General features: G+C 39.6%; 1 protein-coding gene across 6 annotated transcripts in view; it reads left to right on the forward strand.

The window, feature by feature from the left end:
- ROBO1 (roundabout guidance receptor 1) overlaps positions 1 to 20,112 on the forward strand; it is a 586,675-nt gene that overhangs the window by 346,822 nt on the left and 219,741 nt on the right. For all 6 annotated transcript variants that reach the window (XM_028726911.2, XM_028726909.2, XM_077927267.1 and 3 more), the window contains one exon: positions 5,841 to 6,167. In XM_028726911.2, coding sequence (XP_028582744.2) covers positions 5,841 to 6,167 — 327 coding nt within the window. The remainder of the gene's footprint in view (positions 1 to 5,840; positions 6,168 to 20,112) is intronic.

The following is a 20,112-nucleotide window of genomic DNA, read 5'->3' on the forward strand; positions in this document are numbered from 1 at the left end:
AAACAAGAAAACACAAGCACTGCCCAAAGATGCATGACAGGTTCTTGAGGAACCTTCTGAAAAGGAATTCATAAGTTGTGCTTCATAGTATATTTTACTGCTTTTCTTTTATATTTTACCATAGCACATTAGGTATGCATTGTACTAGTAATCTATTTCTCTAACTGTGATACCTAGGCATATCTGAAGTATGTCCAGGTAAGTTTGTAAACTTAACTGAAAGCTAATTTAAGTTTTCACACTGTTGTAATCATTTTACAACAAAAGTCCTAAAGTGAGAGGCAGGTTGAATGGGAGTGATGGTGAACTCTGAGACTATGCCGGGCATTGCACCAATATCTCTCTATACTAAATACAACATGCTTTGCATAGAAAAAGTTCCAAATTCAATCCCTATGTCTTCAGGTATGTTTGGTAAACACTCCCATCTTAGACCCTGAGGGATCTATTGCTGGTTAGTGTTGACAGTCCAGTGGTACCTTAGGTTACATACGCTTCAGGTTACAGACTCCGCTAACCCAGAAATAGTGCTTCAGGTTAAGAACTTTGCTTCAGGATGAGAGCAGAAATCGTGCTCCGGCGGTGTGGCGGCAGCAGGAGGCCCCATTAGCTAAAGTGGTGCTTCAGGTTAAGAACAGTTTCAGGTTAAGAACAGACCTCTGGAACGAATTAAGTACTTAACCCGAGGTACCACTGTACTGAGCTTGATAGACGTAGTGGTTCCTACATCCTGGCTCTCTGAAATTCAGCAATTTATGTAGATTTGAAAGTCCTTTCTCCCCAAAGTGTATATGACACTTTTGAAGCTGAGTAGCATAAGATATCTAGGTGCACTGCTTCATGTTCCAGGAGGGTTGCAGTATAAGAGCCAATGCCTTTGTCCAGATATTAACATATAAAAAGCAAAACTTAATCAATTATTAAGACAGTTATATTTTTAAAAATGTGGCTATTTTTGCACACATAGCAAGATTTTGTTGTGCTGATTATTTAGAAACAACAAGGGGCCCTGAATAATTATTTGGCAGAGGTGGCAGAGCCCGTAATTGTGGTTTCCATGGCAGACTTCTCCTCCTCCTGCAACTGCAACTGCTGGGGAAAGATGTCCTGTCTCTTCCCAACATTGTGCGTGCAGTGCATGGCGCTTAGGGTGCTTGACATGTGTGGCACTCGAGGCACACTATGCTCAGTGTGCATGGTACTTAGGGAGTTCAGTCAGTGTGTGTAGCGCTCTGGGCCTGTGACACTCGGAACGCAGTGTGCTTGGTGCAACGTCAGTAGGAGCCAGGACCTTTTCCCCCGGCAGCTGCAGGAGAAGACGAAGCCAGAGCTTGGGATGCTTGGCACGTGGGTGTGAGACCCAACACAGACGCGACACCAGTGCTCCCAATCTGCTTGGTAAGTTGGCGCATATGGAGACAACAGTCCTGACATGGGAGAAGTTTTAAAAGTAGGACGCAGAGAATACCAGTGTGATTTATAAACAGAGTCAAGGAAGCTTAAAAGGAGTAAGAAGGCTGTCTTCAAAAAATTGAACACTTGTCCAAATGAGGGGAAAACAAACTTTGGCAAAAAAAAAGATATAAGGAGACAATAAGTGAAAATAATTCAAGGAGCACATTGGAAAAACACAGATCATCAACAAAAAAATGTTTAAATACATTAGTAGGTGAAAACTGACCCGGAAGGCGGTTGAACTTCTAAAAAACTAGGGAGTCAAATGAAATTATAGAAAGGCTGACTGAATTGTTTTGCATCTGTAAAACTGTTGTACTGTTTTATTGTTGTTAGCCGCCCTGAGCCCGGCTTCGGCTGGGGAGGGCGGGATATAAATGAAAATTTATTATTATAATATTATTATTATTATCTGACTTAATGTAGGACAGATCCCTGTGCCTGAACTAACTTCAGATTTCTCCATATTCTCACAGGCTAACCTACCTCACAGGATTGTTGTGTAGATAAAATGGGGGTAATCCTCCCTTATACTACCCTGAAGATATAAATGTAGGAAATAAATGTGCATACTTTAAAAAAACCACTTTCCCTACAGCTCTCAACAACACTAAAATGATACAATCACTCCCTGGGAAAAAAATTGAATGCTGTATGTGTTCTAGATGCTACCTTTGCTTTTTGCCTAAGATTATATATGGTACTAACTACTATAATGTATAGCAACATCTAATAGTCAGATTTCTATACAGATAATGGACCTTTCACATTGGGCTAATCCTTACTGTTTAATTTATTGGTTATAGCAGGTGATTATAGGTATAAAAACATGTTGTTGTTTTCTTTTTGGTTGAATACTTTAACTTTATTATACATCCCTAAACAAATCTTGTTTGTGCAAGCACAATTCCATAGCACAATTACTTCTTGCATAATTTACCCAGAGTTTTCTACACTTTCAACAGACATTTTATTTTTAGACTTGACAGATCATAAAGCTAACTTTCCCCTCTTCCAAATACTAGTTTGGGGAATTTATTCTTCGATATATAGACAGAATTATGAACAGTTTGTTTTAGAAGTTCAAGATCTGAATTTTAACTTTAAGATGGACAGGAAAGATGGACAGGAAAGATACTACCCATTATTCTTCCTTTTAATATAATGTATATTCATTGCTTATTCTAATTTGTTTTTTGGGAGGACCCTAATTGTTTTGAGTTAAACAACCTGGTTAAACTAGTAAGTGCCCATCTTACACTATGCAGCCCATTCTTATTGTTGTTAAAAGCTGGCTGTGTGGTGGTGATAGGAATGTCTGATGTTAACAATTCTTAAAATATTAAATATTCACAGTAGATTCATGTGGCCATAAGTGGTTAACAAGACTTTCAATTGGGCATTATACATTGTGTAAACCTCGGAAGCAGCTGACCTTCTGTATCCCTGGTGTTTCCTGAACTGGGTTTCATATCCTGTTAATAAATAACTTTAAGAACATATAGACAGTTCTGACATTTCACTTACCTTTCCAGGAAAATAGAATGAGATTACAGTTACAGATTTATTTAAAAAATCTTTCTTAAACAAATGCATGTCTGTATGCATGTAAGGAGAAGCTGCATAATTTATCAAGAGAGTGAGTGTATACCAGTTACACTGAAAAGAGACAGAGCTTTGGTTGCAACTATCACTTGCAAGTGCATAAAAAAAAAACATTTAGGGCATCCCATACTACTTGAGAGTTTATTCTACTTATGTACATCTGTTAGGCAGCTTCCCAGTCATATAAGAAGATGTGAATTTTTTTTTACTGTACAGTGGTTATTTCTGTCAGAAAGCGTGTTCTCCATCACGGAGAGCACGTGTTGCGGTTGGGGATTCCAAGACACCTTGCTGTTTCTGGGCAGATGGTTTGGCCAACTCGTAAGCAGGGGCGGGCTGTTACTGGGGAAAATTAGATGTTGCCATTTAGTGATTGACAGCCCTATTTGTTAAATACAAGGCACGCTGCAACGGACGTTCTCTTTCGCTGCGTGCTTCGGATCACCCGCCCTCCCTTCCCTAATGTTAGGCTGTTTGCTTGACCTTGCTATTGCCTGTCATGGGGTCGTCTGCTTTGGGACAGGGGCCCGGTAGTAGTTTTGCCATTTGGCTGATTAGTGTGTGCCACTTGGTTTTCGCCTACCGCGTAGCAAATCGTCACAACTTGTAAGGTTGGCGGTTAGGCATTGGTCTGGAATTGGTTGCTGGAGGGGTATGGATTCGGCTGTGCCTGCCCCCCAAAATGCTGCTGCTGGTGGAGGGGTATGGATTCGGCTGTGCCTGCCCCTCCAAAATGCTGCTGCTGCTGCTGAAGGGTTTTACCGTTAAAGGAACCCAGGGGCTCCCCCATGCTTTTGTCCGAAACCCCCTGGCAAGGGGCTAGGGCCACGCAAGCCCCTGAGAGCATGCTGGGGAGAGGTGAGGCATGGTTCCCAGTCCCGTCTCTCTCCCCAGGTAACTTACCCTTCCTGACTTCACGGGGGGTGCGAATGTCAGAGCTGTCCCCGTGCGGGGGCAGTTAGTGCTACCAATGCCTAAGCAACCACTCACATTGCTGTATTTGAATAAAGTTGTGGCCAAAATTATGCCAAAAAAATTTAAACAAAAATTAAGTGTCAATTGTGTTTTCCTGTGGGGTGTATTGGGGACCTCAACACGCAAAGCACTTGTAGATGAAATGATTTGGAAACGTGGAATTAAGCCCATTGATTTAAATTGTGGTATGATTTGTTTTGATACCACCAATTGCCATGAATAATATAATTGCAGCTCTTGCCTTTGTTTGAATCTAAAAAGTGATAGTGTTAGTTTTTAAAAACAAGATGTGCTTCTGAGTATTTGCTTACTTCCTAGTGCACTCCAGTATTTTCACACCTAGTGCACTATGTGGTCTGTTCATATCTGGACTCACCTGAACCAAAGATGTTCTGGCTCGCATGTCATTCTTCCAGCTGGTCTGTTGCACCTGCTCTCTATACAACCCCTTTGTATTTAAAAACCAACTGAGGAAATTAAATTTTGTCAGAATCTTGGTATTAGTTTGCAAATGAATTGTGTGAAGTCGATCAGTGTTATGTACACAGTAATTGCTCTTTTAACCAAAGGCGCTGAATATTTGGCATGCTATATCTTTCAGTCTGAGATGTGAAATTTATACTAAAGCAGGTTGTGCAAGTTTGTTAGTTTCCTCTATTGCAGTGATTATCAGCTTTTAGAAGGAGAAATGTGGGTTCTTTGTAGATAAAGTATGTAACTAATAAGTATTGTGTTTCTGTGTTTACCAACTAACCCTTCTGGGACAGATTTCTGACAAGAAAATTACAGGATTTGTGCCCTCTGTAAGATTTATGTTGATACATAAAGTTGCTTCTACTAAATAAAACACAAATTGGAACTTAAATAACTTGACTATAAGGATAGAAATTAAATGTATAGCTGTGGAAAAAGATTACTCAGATGTCAAAGCTGTTACATCCCCTCTGGCGGCTGTCATCAAATTTGTGGTTAATGTGTTCTATGTGCCACTCTTCTCTTCATGAAAAATACAGCACACTACAATTTAAGGAATTTTATGGAATGTTTCAGATAAGAGTGACTTTATTACAGCACTTAGGTGGAAATATATTCACAGGCAGTTCCTTGTGTTTTGTCTCTCACCCCGCCCCACTTTATGCATGAAGAAAATCTGCATTTTATATATTTGAACCTAGCATTTGCAATCTCTTCATGCAATCCATCTTTCTGGAAGGTGTCAAACGACTGCCAGACTAAGTATGGAACAGTGGGGTCACAAAATCAGAAGCCAGTTTGTGATAATGCCCCAGTTTTGTTCTGGAAGTTAAAATCATCCATGATTATCTTTCCTTTAGGAGGCAGCTGAAGATAGTACTCTTTAAAAGATACTTCGATCAAAATGTGCTGAATTTTTGGAGAGTGTGTATTTATATATTGCTTCTTCACTTTCACTGACTTCATCGATTTCATGATTGTATTGATCTTATGTTAACAGTACAGGAATACTACAAGCAACCAATTAATTCTTAAAGTATTGTACTGCTTTTAAATGTTTACTGTGAACTGCTTTAAAAGCTCTGGTCATAGTGGCAAGCATGTTAATTAGCAATAAATATATTGTAAATGCTAACTTGGAAGAACATATAATTGCCCATAAATGTAATAAAATCTTAACCAACTAGATGACATCAAGCTAACTATAAGAATAACCAGGAAGTACTTGTTGATTTCCAAGTGTGCCATTTTAAATCTAAGCCACAGCATTTCCATTACATCTTAACAAGAAGTAGAAATTTAATTTTTTTATTTACATTTACCCTCCTTAGGTTCCCGTCTTCGCCAAGAGGATTCCCCACCTCGCATTGTTGAACATCCTTCGGATCTAATTGTTTCTAAAGGAGAACCAGCAACTTTGAACTGTAAGGCTGAAGGCAGGCCAACACCAACTATTGAATGGTATAAAGGAGGAGAAAGGGTTGAAACAGACAAAGATGATCCTCGTTCTCATCGGATGTTGCTGCCAAGTGGATCTTTATTTTTCTTACGAATAGTTCATGGCCGCAAAAGCAGGCCTGATGAAGGAGTCTATGTCTGTGTAGCAAGGAATTACCTTGGTGAAGCTGTGAGCCACAATGCATCGCTGGAAGTAGCAAGTAAGTATTTCTCCTCTTTATCCATCACCTTAGAAGCAGCTGCTTGAGTGGAATTTTAAATACAGAGAGGTCATTAGCTTTTCATGTCTGAGCTCAATGTATACAAATAAGATATTTAGTTAGGTTTGAGTGCAGAACATTAGGATTCTACTAACACTTGTATATAATGTTTATATTCACACAAGCAGATTATGAATATGACTAAGTAAATTAGAATATCTGCTTTTGTTTTGACTATATGGTCAATAAGCTAATTGTATTCAGCAGTACATATGGCACTGAGCAATTCTGAGCTAAGCAAAGGGGAGAAAAAAATGTAATGACACATTTCTTAAGTGTTTTAATGAGTAAAAAATGGTTTCAATTAGTTACAAAATGCTGTGAGGTTATCTTTGCACACTCTTGCATCTACTGAGGGGTGTTGCAGCCACATGTCTTGTCATTCATTTTAGTGTGCTCACGTTGACACTCTGTAACAGTATTTAACAGAACTTGCGAAGTGTACTAGAGGCTTACAGTTTACTTACATTCACTCTAGCATGTTCTCCACACAAGTATGCACTATTGATCAGCAGACATGAAATATGCTGGGAGTTGTGCAATTGGTAAAGAATATTAAGCAGAAATATCTTTCTGAAACATTAGCAGAAATAAAAACTTCCCCATTGCCTTCATGCAGGATAAACAATGCTAAAGTTTGGCATGTCCCCAGCTTTTCAGTGTAAGTTAGTTAGAATTATTCTGTTTAAATGTACTTCAAACCTTGTACAGGAAGTGCCTGAGAAAATGTCTGATTCCCCCCCCCCTTGTCTGCAAAGCTATATGAATTGGTACACAAAGATTTTTAAAATGCATGTGCGGTACTGATACACAAAGAGGTTAGGCTGGCCTCAACTAGAGCCAGGGCCTTCTCGGTCGCGGCTCCAATCTGGTGGAACACTCTGTCACAAGAGACTAGGGCCCTGCAGGACCTGACAGAGTTGTTCCACCAGGCCTTTGGTCAGGGCGCAGCCTGACCCCCTCCTCTGGCAATCGGCAATCTGCACAGAATTTGGCTTGATGGTTGCCATTAATTTGATTTTAATTTGATTTAATTAATTCTATAATGAATGTTTTAGAATGTCGGATTATTTTGATTGTTGTTAGCCGCCCTGAGCCCAGCTTCGGCTGGGGAGGGCGGGATATAAATAAAATTTATTATTTATTATTATTATTATTATTATTATTATTATTATTATTATGATGTATTTTGTGGTAGATTTTAGGGTCATATTGTAAAATTATCAGTTTTGGTATATGGTAGATGTAGTTGTATGTTGGTTTCTTTATACCCTGGGAATTTTGTTGTTTGTTTAGTTTTGTTGTTTGTTTAGTTCAGTATCTAAAATCTCTAATATGTGAATATACTTGTTCTCTATTAAATGTCATCAGATTTGATTAAGGACTAAATCAGTGCTAAAGTATTATTACTGCCATTCCACTTCTCAGTTTTTAAGTGCACTTATTACCCTCAAAATGAGCCCTCTTGATCATAAATACAACAAGAGGCTTAATGGTAAGAATTATATATTTATTAAAAACATTAGCACTATGTCATTCCAGTGGAAGAATAATGATGATGCAGTCAGAGGCATCCCCCCTTCTCTCTCAAACACACACACACAAACGCGCACACAGAGAGAGAGAGAAAGAGAGAGAGAGAGAGAGAGAGAGAGAGAAGCCAAGTAAAGGGAAAAGAAGGAATGGAATTTAGCATAAAAGAGAAGTGGATATCTGCAAGAGAGAGGGGGGACATTAATCAGTTTTTCAAGAGAGAAGTGTTGTGGTTTATTGGCATAGGAGATATTCAATCGCCTTGTAAGCTGTAGTTTTTAGGAGCTTTGACAGGAACAAGTTGCACTTTTCCAGTTACGGTGAAAGAAAGGCACTCTGCTGCAGTTATTTAGGCTCCTTGTCGTTTGTCTGTTCATACCCCTGTTTGCTTCCCTTTCCCGTCTTTAAGTCTCTATATCAGTGCCTGTTTTCTGGTCTGCCATACTATCCCCTTGATCCTACAGTTGGATTGGAGTTCCCTCTTCTTGCCTTTGCAATGTCTCTCTCCCCACCTACATACAACTGCTTCCAGCCATGAGGCTCTCCTGCTCAAATCTGTGATGTTTACTTGCCATGGGTCACCTTGTTTATTCCCACAGCCTCAAGTCTCCTGGCATGCACAGAAGGAAGGATGGAAGACAGGGAGGGACTTCAGTTATGTTACAGGAATACAGAGTTCGTAAAGGGTTTTCCTCAATTTCTGTTTCTAAGCTTATTCAAACTGCTGCATAAGTGAAATGAAATGTTTGCCTCCGTTCCAGCATGCAGACAGTTCTTGGAAGACAACCCAAAGAGATTTAGATATGAAACATCATAAATCTCAACCACTGTATTTTAATCTTCTTGAAACCTGCTCACAATACTGCGTTCCCAAAGTCCTGTGTGCTTGTCAAAAAATGTGATGGGCAGGGTTGACTGTGTTGTCTCATAACTTAATCAGTCATTTGGAAATTGTGATAAATGCAGGAAGTTGTCCCCCCCCCCCATTTATTATCTTCCCCAAATCAAGGGCAGAAGGCTGAAAGGAGTTTCTTGTTATAATGCAGTTAGGAGAAGAGAGCAAAGCTCTTGTTTGTCTTCCTCAATATCCAATGTAAACAGAGTTATTTGGAGGTTATTAAGAGTACTGTACTTCTACCCATGCTGAGACCTGTTGTACTGGCAAGTAGAGTTGGTGATGCCTGCTTTCCTTTTGCTTCTGTCATTTTACAATTCCCTTTCCCTGGAGTTATTTCCTATACTGTATGTATTTCTATGACAGTATTTTTATTTGCAGCTACTTATTCTGAGCTATATGAGTGAGTATTGAGTGAACTGTTAATTAGGAAGTTATATTTTGCTGTTTGTTTGTTTGTTTGTTTGTTTGTTTGTTTGTTTGTTTACAGCATTGTCAGGCTTATTTTCCACCTGACTAAATAGTTTCAGTGAAATCCTGGTTAAAAAGAGATCCTAACCTTTTTTAAAACTAGCTTTAAAGATACACCTTTTGTAGAATGGTCTTTGGAGACTGAAATATGATGCTTGATATTGGGTTAGAAGAATTGGGCCATATGTATACAATTTAATTTAATTGTTGAATGAAATGGGATTTTATTGTTGCATCTTTTTATGTATTTTACTGATCATAAATCACATTGTGGAAAGCTATATAGAAAAATAAATATTGAAATGGTAGAAAAATAGAAGTATTGTTGGTGTCTGATACAGTGGTTAGAAAATTTTGGATACTGAAAGCAGCTTAAGCTAAAAACATTGACTATACTAAAGGAGAGTAATGAAAATAAAATGTGACCTCTAACATTATATGTAATATATGGTTTTGGAAAACTGAACAAAATCATAAGCAGAACATAGAAGCTGTAATTCTTTGATGCTCAGTAAACACTATTCTGTATTCCTGCAAGGAATTTTAGCTGCTGTTCCTTCTATTTTGTTGTACACATTTGTTTTTAGTAAACTTTTCTTAGGTTACCTGTCAGACTCACAGCCAGATGTGGCTTTAAGTTGATGGAAGTTGATGGGGCATGCAGCCAACTCCTAAAACATTTTCTGCTAGCGAAGACAATGATAGTATGGAAGCAGAACCCACTCTTAAGAGCTGCCATATTACTACTGAAATCTGCTCAGTTCTTTTCTTGAGTTTCTGAACCCAGCTTTTTGATTATTTGAAATGTACTTAAATTAATTCAGTGTTATTTGTTTTTGTGGAATATAACCAGGTTCAGATTACCATCTACAGGGACATGTTCTCTGGTAGTTAAAGGTCCTATGTAATATGGTAAAGGGCATGTTCTTGTCAAAACTATGCAGGGCAATTTTTCCTCTATAGAGATCAGTTTTCACAGGGAGATGAAGCATTGCTTACTTCTCTAAGTCCAGACAAGAATCTAGCAGTGACATAAACACTTAAAGCATACTCCATTTTTTGTATTCGAAATAAGGAAAAGCAAATGCTGTTTGGGTGCTAACACGCCAGCCTTTTGAGATTTCTTAAAAGTTTTTCTTTCCATATACACCTAAAACTGTTAGTATTAAAAGAGTGATGTATTGTGACTAACATTTGCTAGAGATGCTTGTTGGAAAAGTTAAATTAGTAAGCTTTAAATATATATAAAGGTAAAGGTACCCCTGCCCGTACGGGCCAGTCTTGACAGACTCTAGGGTTGTGCGCTCATCTCACTCTAGAGGCCGGGAGCCAGCGCTGTCCGCAGACACTTCCGGGTCACGTGGCTAGCATGACGAAGCTGCTCCGGCGAACCGGCACCAGAGCAGCACACGGAACGCCGTTTACCTTCCTGCTAGAAAGCGGTACCTATTTATCTACTTGCACTTAATTGTGCTTTCAAACTGCTAGGTGGGCAGGAGCTGGGACCGAACGATGGGAGCTCACCCCGCCGCGGGGATTCAAACCGCTGACCATGCGATCGGCAAGTCCTAGGCGCTGAGGTTTTACCCACAGCGCCACCCGCGTCCCTTTAAATATATATATTTTAAACCAAAACAAAAAAACTCATTGTAGCTAACCCTAGGCAGCCTTGCTTAGAACAGTATGGATTGGTTCATAGCAGACAACTGTTTTAATAAATTTGGTTAAACAGAATGTAAATTTGTTCCAGGCTTTCCAAGAAAAGTATGATTCATATAAGGTATACCGGAAGGATATAGGACAGTAGAGATGTTGCTGGTCTCCACTTCACATCATTTTTGACACTTGGCCAAGATGACTGAGCCTGATGCAAGGATCACAGATTAGTCACCCCTGAAATAAACAGTTCCAATAAATAGTATTGTAGTGTTGAGATTTATGATCTCAACCTCCTAAAGACCTTTCTCCACATCAGTCATGTTTAGTCTGTTTTCTTAGTCTGTTGTTGTGTAACTTCTTACCCAATGGAATCACATAATCATATTTTGAAATGGAATCACTATCCTTAACATACAGTCTTGAGGAGAGCTGTGTTTAAAAGCTCTTTGCTCAGAAAGTACCAAGATTAATAGGACATTGATAAGAGACTATATGGTGCCACTCTGGTCCATAAAAACAGCAGATGATCATTCACTATAGTTGAGTGTGACTTGCATCCTCTGGCCATGACCTTCAAAACTAGCTTCAGGGTGCATATTTGGCACTGTGCACAAAGATCTCCATACTACTCAAATGGTAGCTGCTGTTAGCTTGGAATTCAGATATGTAGAATGGTGACATGTGTTTTAATCTGTTTTTATTGTTCATTTTAATTATTTTTGAATGTTTTAAATAGTTGTTTTTAACCCTTTTTACTGATAATTTTACTGTTTTATTCATTTTGTAAAGCACTTTGAGGTTTTTTGTTTGTTTGTTTACTATCTCCCAGATTATAAGTTGTATAAAATAAATAAATTCAGCACTAAATCATCTATTCCCAGGATAGAGAAAAAGTGGCTTCTGTAACAAGCCTTCCTTCCTCAAATTGGTCATCATATCTGGCAGTACTTACTTTATGTTTTGAGAATGCATGCAGCACTTTTTCAACAGATGGGGTCAACACAGAATAAAATTGGGTTAGGGTGAAGGTAATTTTTATTACAACACTACTCTAATCTGTTAAAGTAGATTTCGAAGCAGTTTTTTTACTTTTCTTTTTGAAGCAAACCTCAGGCATGGGGAAAATATGTTTTCTGAAGCTGTACCTAGAAGCAGTAGCATTTAAAAGGCGGTTGAGGCATTAAAAGGTTTAACTGAACAGCTGTTCATAAGCACTTTGAAAAAAAACTTTCCTATTTTCTATTTGCTGTAAACTGAGTATTACTGTATTACAGCTATAAGAGCAGTTGTTATCTTGAGTTACTAGATGCCTGTTTAAGGCTTTTAAAAATGAGATGACATTTAAAATCTTACTTCCTGTGCAATAAGATAACATTTTTTTTGGTATAAGCTTGCTGTTTTGCAAGGTAGTATATACAGTATTTCAAAAAAACATATGGTTATATTAGCTTTTTCTATTCATAGAAATGTTGGAGATTTCAAGTAATGTCATTTGCTACTTTAGCCAGCAGCACAACAGATTATCACTGAGTGTCATTTAACAGAAGATTTGGTCTAGGCTTTCAAGTTTTCTGCTTAATTCTGGGATGGTTTTCTGGGATGAGCAGAAAACAGGGCAAAAAGAAATCCTATAAACTAGTAGCAAACACCTTCTGTCTCTGTGTGTCTTTATGTAGCCAGACCCACACTATTCATACACACAAAAGGGATGTACCCACAGGTGTGAGCGAACTCCAGTGTTTGCAGAAGTATAACAAATCCTTAGACACCGCCCCCCACGAGAAGCAAGTCAATGAAGATTGAACATACTGAGGATGTGTGTGAAAACATGAGGAATTAAATGGGGACTATCCTGGAAGAGGATACTGTAAGTCTAGCTTACTGGAACACTTGTTACAAATACCTTGGACCCAGATAAAATCCTCCTAATTTTCTTTCCCATTCCCAAGCAGCATTTTTCATGGAGGGTGTAATGTTGTTCACCTCCTCACTGGGCCCTTGAAAGGAACAAGGCTGGCACTGGACTGGATAAGAGTCAAAAGGACACAAAAATAAAACCAAAGCTAGGAAGGACCTATAATTATGCAGTGACAATTCTTACATTCCAGCCTTTCATAGACACTACTGCCTTCCATAGATACCTCTTTCCCCAAGTATAGAAAACCATTAACTGTGCCATGTGTACATGAACACACTACATACGGCCAGCTCCACACATAACCAAAATAGAAATTTTAAGTTGTTTCTTTCTGTTTATTTATTTATTTCATTTTGCATAAAGCTTATTCAGTATTTGTCATATATTGTTGTGTTTAGGAAGGATTTGTGTAGGAAGATTGAAGTGTAGTAAGGCTCTGAGTCACTCACAAAGGTTTGAGCAGAAATTTGGGGCAGTATGTGAAACAGCATAATCTTTTTTCTTTATTTTTAATTGTTTGGTCCAGAATGCAAAAGGGTTCATATTGCTACTAACACTTAGAAGATGAGACACTAGCCAAGCTATTTACCTTAGTCTGGAGTTTATTACATTGAAATAGCTGAAATTCTTGCAGCTGTGTAAAAAAAGGAAGAAAATGCCAGATAAATGGGGGTATCATATATTTTGAGTACTTTACCCAAAGCCGCCAGAGACGGAAAGCAACCAAGTTCCTTTTCCTCCTGGCATGAGTAAGTGGAGTACATAATCTAGTCCAGCTGCACTGATTTGCTTTGTGTTCTGTTGCATAGGATTTTTGGTTAGTATTTTTTTGTACTTTTCTAGCTGTATTACAGGCTCAGTTAGGTGCTAGGTTTAAGAGTATTTTAAAATTTAGAATGTAATCCTTGAAACAAGTCTTGTCTTGGGGGATATAGAACTTATCTGTAGATATTTAAAGTAGAGCTAAAGACAAAGACAGATTCAACAGTTCCTGATTCTGCCCAGGAGGCTAGACCAGAACCAGAGTGTTAATAATAACCAGATGCTGGTGAATAACTTTGCACAATCGTGTGCCAACAAGCCTCTTACTGGTATTGTTCTGAAGTGCTAATGTTGGTGTTCTGCCAGAAGCAGAATATGTTTCCAGTGCAGCTAGTGTGACTGTCTTGTACTCTGTTGATTGTGGATATGTGCTCTTCCTCATGCGGATTCTAATTTGAAGGCTTATACCATGCTAATTGATAAGCTATCAGGGTTTGCCAAACAGTTAACTGCTATCAACTAATTATGACTGAGACCCCAGATAAAAAAAGATCACTAAGGAGATGATGGGAGGCAGGTTTAATTATTAAGATAATGTCTGTCTATCTTTCCCATGGGAGTTTGGTGAGAGAGGTGAGGATAGTTTCTTACCAGGTTTCACATTCTTTGCAACTATCCACTGATTGATACTACATCAGCTACACTGATACTGTTTAAAAAAGAGGCAACTTTTTCTTATTTCCCCTGACCCTCTGCTATATATGGCATATTTAAATAATGAACTACTTGTTCAATAACACTAACTGTGTGAGGGTCTCACAAGTCACCAACATTATCTGATTTCTTTGGCATAACCATGATCTTATTAGAATCAGAAACTTGGTGTATGGTGTGCTCTTCTATCTCGTTTTGCAAAATATGCTCTCCCCCCCCCCCCAAGTTGTCCTATTAATCTTACTGAACATGCTTGAGCGAGCTGAAAAACTTTGCTGGAGGGACAGAGAGCCTCCAGCTGGAGGGACAGAGAGCACTCGTGTAAGCGGCTCCTGTCCGGTAGGCTCCTTTAAAGCAAGCAGGTTCTGCTTCTCTCCCCCCCCCCCCCGCCCTTAGCGAGCTGAAAAGCAAAGCGGGAGGAGACTGAAAATCTTTCCTGCTATTTCCAGCAAAGCGGGAGGAGAGAGATACAGAGAGCCAGCTTGCTTTAAAGGAGCCAACCGGACAGGAGCCGCTTACACTCGTGTAAGCGGCTCCTCTCCCGCTTTGCTCCTTTAAAGCAAGCAGGCTCTGCTTCTCTCCCTCCCCCCCCCCCTTAGCAAGCTGAAAATCTTTCCTGCTATTTCCAGCAAAGCGGGAGAAGAGCCGCTGAGTGGGGAGGAGGGAGAGAAGCAGAACCTTCTTGCTTTAAAGGAGCCAACCGGACAGGAGCCGCTTACACTCGTGTAAGCGGCTCCTCTCCCCTCTCCCCTTTCGCTTTGCTCCTTTAAAGAAGCAGGCACTCTGTCCCTCTCTCCTCCCCATTCAGCGGCTCTTCTCCCGCTGGAAACCACGGAGGAGGGAAGCATTCGCTCCGTAACACGCACAGACATTTCCCCTTACTTTCTAGGAGGAAAAAACCGCGTGTTATGGAGCGAAAAATACGGTATATACATATTACCCTTCTCCATGTGTCTCTAGTGCAGGGGTGGCCAACTCCCAAGAGACTGCGATCTACTTTCAGAATAAAAATCTGGCAGTGATGTACCCCCCCTTTTTTAGGGGTTCAGCTCAAAGTTGTTGACAAAAGCACTGTGTTTTTTTTTGGGGGGGGGGTTAAGGTGCAGGCTTTTTGGGGAAGGAGGGGAGGAAGGCAAAGGGTTAAATCACTCACAAAAACATCACTATGGATTAAAACAGCCACACAGAGGGAACTCCACCTTCCCTTCCTGAGTTCAAACAGCAATGGAGGGTGGGAGGAGCGGGCGGGGCAGGAGTCAGAGGAAAGGGAGCTAGAGGTCGACCGCAATCTACTGAAACATCACGGGGATCTACCAGTAGATCGCAATCGACCTGTTGGACATCCCTGCTCTAATGCATGTGTCACGCCCCCCCCCCCCCCGGAAAAAGGCTCATTGTCTGGCTATCATGTCCTATTTTATGTTGACTGGCAAACTCTCACTGCAAAACCTTGCCCAAGAAAGAGACATTTGTAACTAGGCAGTAGTTACTATAATCCAGAGAATGCCCACTGAAGTTATATTCAGATGTGGCCTTTGCAAACACGTCCTTGAAGTAGTTAGGACCACCCATCTGGCAAAAAGCCATTTATAATATCTTGAACCCAGGCAGACAGTCCCTCATTACTAGAAATTATAAGTTGCGGAGAGCAAAGGTGCTTACAACAGATAGGTCAGACTCCCCCCCCCCCAAGTTCCTTGTTCACCTCCTGTTGTGCCAACAATAGAGACTAATCATGCAATACTAGCTTAGATGAAACACTGGTCACTTTTCTGGATCTGCCCATTTAAAAATGTGGCATCTAGTCCAATGTGAGTGATTTTGTCTTTAAGGTGATTAGTAAATATCTGTCCTCCAATGGTTCCCTCAACTCCACATGGCTCAAGCTGAAGTAGGTTCTGAGCCAACTGATGTATTTCCAGATATATAATGATGGAGAAAAAGTATTACTGCTTCACCTTCATCCCATCTACAGGCTTGATACTGAGCTCTTATCTGTGTCTGAATGACACATCTTTTGTCACTCTAATTATCTCCTAACCTGTTTTATTGGTTTGAGATTTCTAAACCAAAGAGCCAAGCAAGCTTTACAGTGTGGGAGATGGCACTTAGGAGCTACTAAGTTAATTGCTTTGGTCATCTCTTCATTTTACAAAGTGACCAAAACATTGCCAGGATTGCCAAGCACACCTACAAGAAACGCCTCAGTAAAATCATCCAACCTACAGAACTACATGTCTTTCTGGAAAAAAGTCAAAATCACCTCTGCAAAGATAAGTCCCTTTTCACTAACTATGTGGGTTCTTTGAGAGTTCTGTCCTAGGCTCATTGTTGTTCAGTGTCTTTATAAATGACTTGGATGAAAGAATTGAGGGGATGCTCATCAAATTTGCAGATGACACCAAACTGGGAGGGTAGCTAATGCCACAGAAGACAGAATCAGAATTTAAAATGACCATAACAGATTGGAGAACTGGGAACAAGCTAACAAAATTAATTTCAATAGGGACAAATGTAAGGATCTGCACTTAGGCAGGAAGAATGAGATGCACAAATATAGCATGGGAGGACATCCAGCTTACCAGCAGTACATGTGAAAAGATCTAGGGGTCTTGGTGGACCACAAGCTTAACATGAGTAAACAGTGTAATGCAGCAGCAAAAAAACCCCTAATGCTATTCAAGGCTGCATCAACAGAAGTATAGTGTCCAGATCAAAGGAAGTAATTGTACCACTATTCTGCCTTAGTCAGGCCACACCTAGAATACTGTGTCCAATTCTGGGCACCACAATTTAAGAAGGATGTTGACAAGCTGGAATGTGTGCAAAGGCGGGTAACCAAGATGATTAGGGGTCTGGAAACTAAGCCTTATGAGGAGTACTTGAAGGAGCTGGGTATGTTTAGCCTGGAAAATAGGAGACTGAGAGGAGATATGATAGCCATCTTCAAATATCTTAAGGGCTGTCACATGGAGGAGGGAGCATGCTTGTTTTCTCCTGCTCTGGAGGGTAGGACTCTAACCAATGGCTTCAGGTTGATTCCGACTAAAGATTCGGAAAAACTTTCTGACAGTAAGAGCTGTTCAGCAGTGGAACAAACACTCACAAGAGTAGTGGATTCTCCTTCCTTGGAGGTTTTTAAACAGAGGTTGGATAGCCATCTCTCATGGATGCTTTAGCTGTGATTCCTGCATTGCAGGGGGTTGGACTAGATGACTGTTTGGGGTCCCTTCCAACTCTATGATCCTATGATTCGATTCTATAATTCTATGAAGTCTTCCCCAGCCAGGGGCTCTCTCGGTATTCACAGTGTACAAACTATGGAATTGATTAAAACAAGATGCAGTGGTGGCCATTGACTAGATGACTTGAAAATGGGATTAGACATTCATGAAAGGTGAGATTGTGAATGACTGCTAGTCATAACATCTATATACTAGCCCCAGGTTCAGAGACAATTTGATGGATGTCAGTTACTGCAGAACCACAGTGGGAATGGATTACTTTCTTAATGTCCTGCATGTGATCTTCCCAGAGGCATCTGGTCACTATGTCAAAGGGGAGGCTGGAGTAGGTAGAGTTCTTTTTAGGTTCTTTAATTTAAGATTGTGCTTGAGGGCTTTTCTTTTATTTGTCTTGAACAATTTTTTTTCCTTCTGAATTTGTGCTGGCATTGCAAAGGATAATTTAGGGTCTTGTCACATAGGTGATAAAAAAATATGGCTTTAGAGCTTTATACAGGCATTTCCCTCAAGAAAATATAAACCCTAAAAGACCTTGAACACTGAGGGTCACTCATTTTGATTTCATCATCTTTATAACAATCACGTTGCTCAGTAAGCTAGCTTTCTGTTTTTGTGTCCAGATAATTCAGATGACAATCATCTGACCTAACTTGGATCCAGCATGTAAATTGCTTTCAGCTGATTGCATTGCATGTTAAATGAAATTTAATTTAAAAGTCTCCTTTCACCATTGTAGTGGATGCATGTCTACGTCATCTGTTAAGCAGTGCATAGTCAGCATATGGTTGTTCCTCTTCTATTTAAGCTGTTTTCTCTTGAGAAAGGGAAATTCCCTCCAGACCAGACAGACATCTGCTGGCTCTCTTACCAGTAAAGCCACAGAAGAGTTATCTTTCCTGTGATTAAAAGAAATAACGTCTGGGTTGGGGGTTTTTTTAGTTTTTGTTCAATTAATCAAAGATTAAACCCATGTGGTACTCGAGGAAACTGAGCTTCTTTGTGTTTCACCTACTCCTAGGGATGCCAAGGATGAAATTCAAGATTTTACTGACATAATTTTGTAATGCAGAAGTATAAAATATCTTCATGAGGATTTTTTTTTAAAGCTTCATAGTCCAGTAACCAATGATACAATAAAAACATACACTTTATAAAATAGATAAGAAATCTCAGTGCCGTGCCCTCCCCTCCCAAAAACATGACAAAAGAAAGGGTGGTGGAATAAGGGAGCACTAAGTGCTGGTATTCAGGCACAACTTTTTTGTTCAGATATATGTTAGTGTGTGGATATTTTCTTTTAAAAACATTTCCAGATGCTAAATCGCCCCGTTATTCCAGCATTCTCAGTTTGCATTCAGTGTCTTCAAATAACAGTGTTACAATTAATTTAATGTGGATCTTAAACCCTGCCTATGATGAGCAAGACTCTGAGTTTGTTTTGTTTTTAAAATTCTTCACATAAACAGTGTCTTGCCACAATCACTATTAAGTATGGGTTGTGTTATATCCTTCTATCTCTTATCCATTCTGACTTAAAACCAAGGAAACAGGATTCATTTTGTCTTTCAGTTCCACTGGGGCTATGAGCTGAACATTTCATAAAATCAGGATGGCAGTAATTAAACTGATTCTCTGAATACCAGACTGCTTTTAGACTTCATCTGTCACTAGTAGGAGACTCAATACAGACTATTTATCAGAAGAGAACATGTTTGGCTCCAACTTTTTTAGTCAAATTGGGTTTTACAATAGTATCTGTCTTGGTTTTGATATGGAATCGCCTTAAAGATAGCTTGCTTTGTATATACTGTTCTATAATATACACCCAGGACAATTTGTTTATTCAGCTGAGCATAGTGCATTACTGCTTTATTCTGTGCAAGCTAACTTTATCTTCTCCCACCCCCCACCCCTCTCACACACACGCTCAAGAGTTGGAAGCTTGAATTTTTATTTAGTTGTAATACCTGTTGAGGCTGAAAATTCACTAGTATGGCATTCCTGATAGGCAGTCATGTAACATCTGCTTAAAACCTCAAATGAAAGAGAAGCCACCATTCTGAGCTGAGAGTCGGGACTTTTCCCCCCAGATGCCCTCTGGAATCTTTAATCTTTGTTGCCCTCCTTTAGACTTGATCCATTTATAAAGATGTTGAACAATTATTGACCCAGGTCTGAACCCATGTCACTTCCCTCTAAGTTGATGAGGAGCCATTTATGACTACCCTTTAGTAGGTAGCTACAAACCCATCTAACAGTTTGCCTGCAATAATGTTGTGGGGGTCTTGTTGAAAGCCTTGTAGAAATCAATAAGCTGTGATTACATTATCTCCCTGATCTACCAGGCTAGTAACTCTATCAAAAAAAAAGAAGATCTGGTGAAACTGAAGCTGGCCCTTTATAATCAGTATTATTTTCCAAATGTGCATAGATTGGCTGAATTCTTATAGACGGTTGCAGAACCTTTTTAGGTAATGATTTCAGGGTTACTTTGAACTTTCTTTAAAAAGAAGTCAGTCTGTAGCCCTCCTAGAAAGTAAGTTATGAAGAAAGATATTCAAGGCCTTGTAATTGATTTTTGTGGGATAAGCCAACCTGGCTTGTCATTCTTTTCAGTGTCCATAACTGTGAGTGAAGTTTGAGCTGTGATTAATGAGTGAGTTATTTGGACACCAGGCAAGAGAAATC

This window comes from Podarcis muralis, chromosome 4 (assembly GCF_964188315.1).
Source record: "Podarcis muralis chromosome 4, rPodMur119.hap1.1, whole genome shotgun sequence".
NCBI classification, from domain to species: Eukaryota; Metazoa; Chordata; class Lepidosauria; order Squamata; family Lacertidae; genus Podarcis; species Podarcis muralis.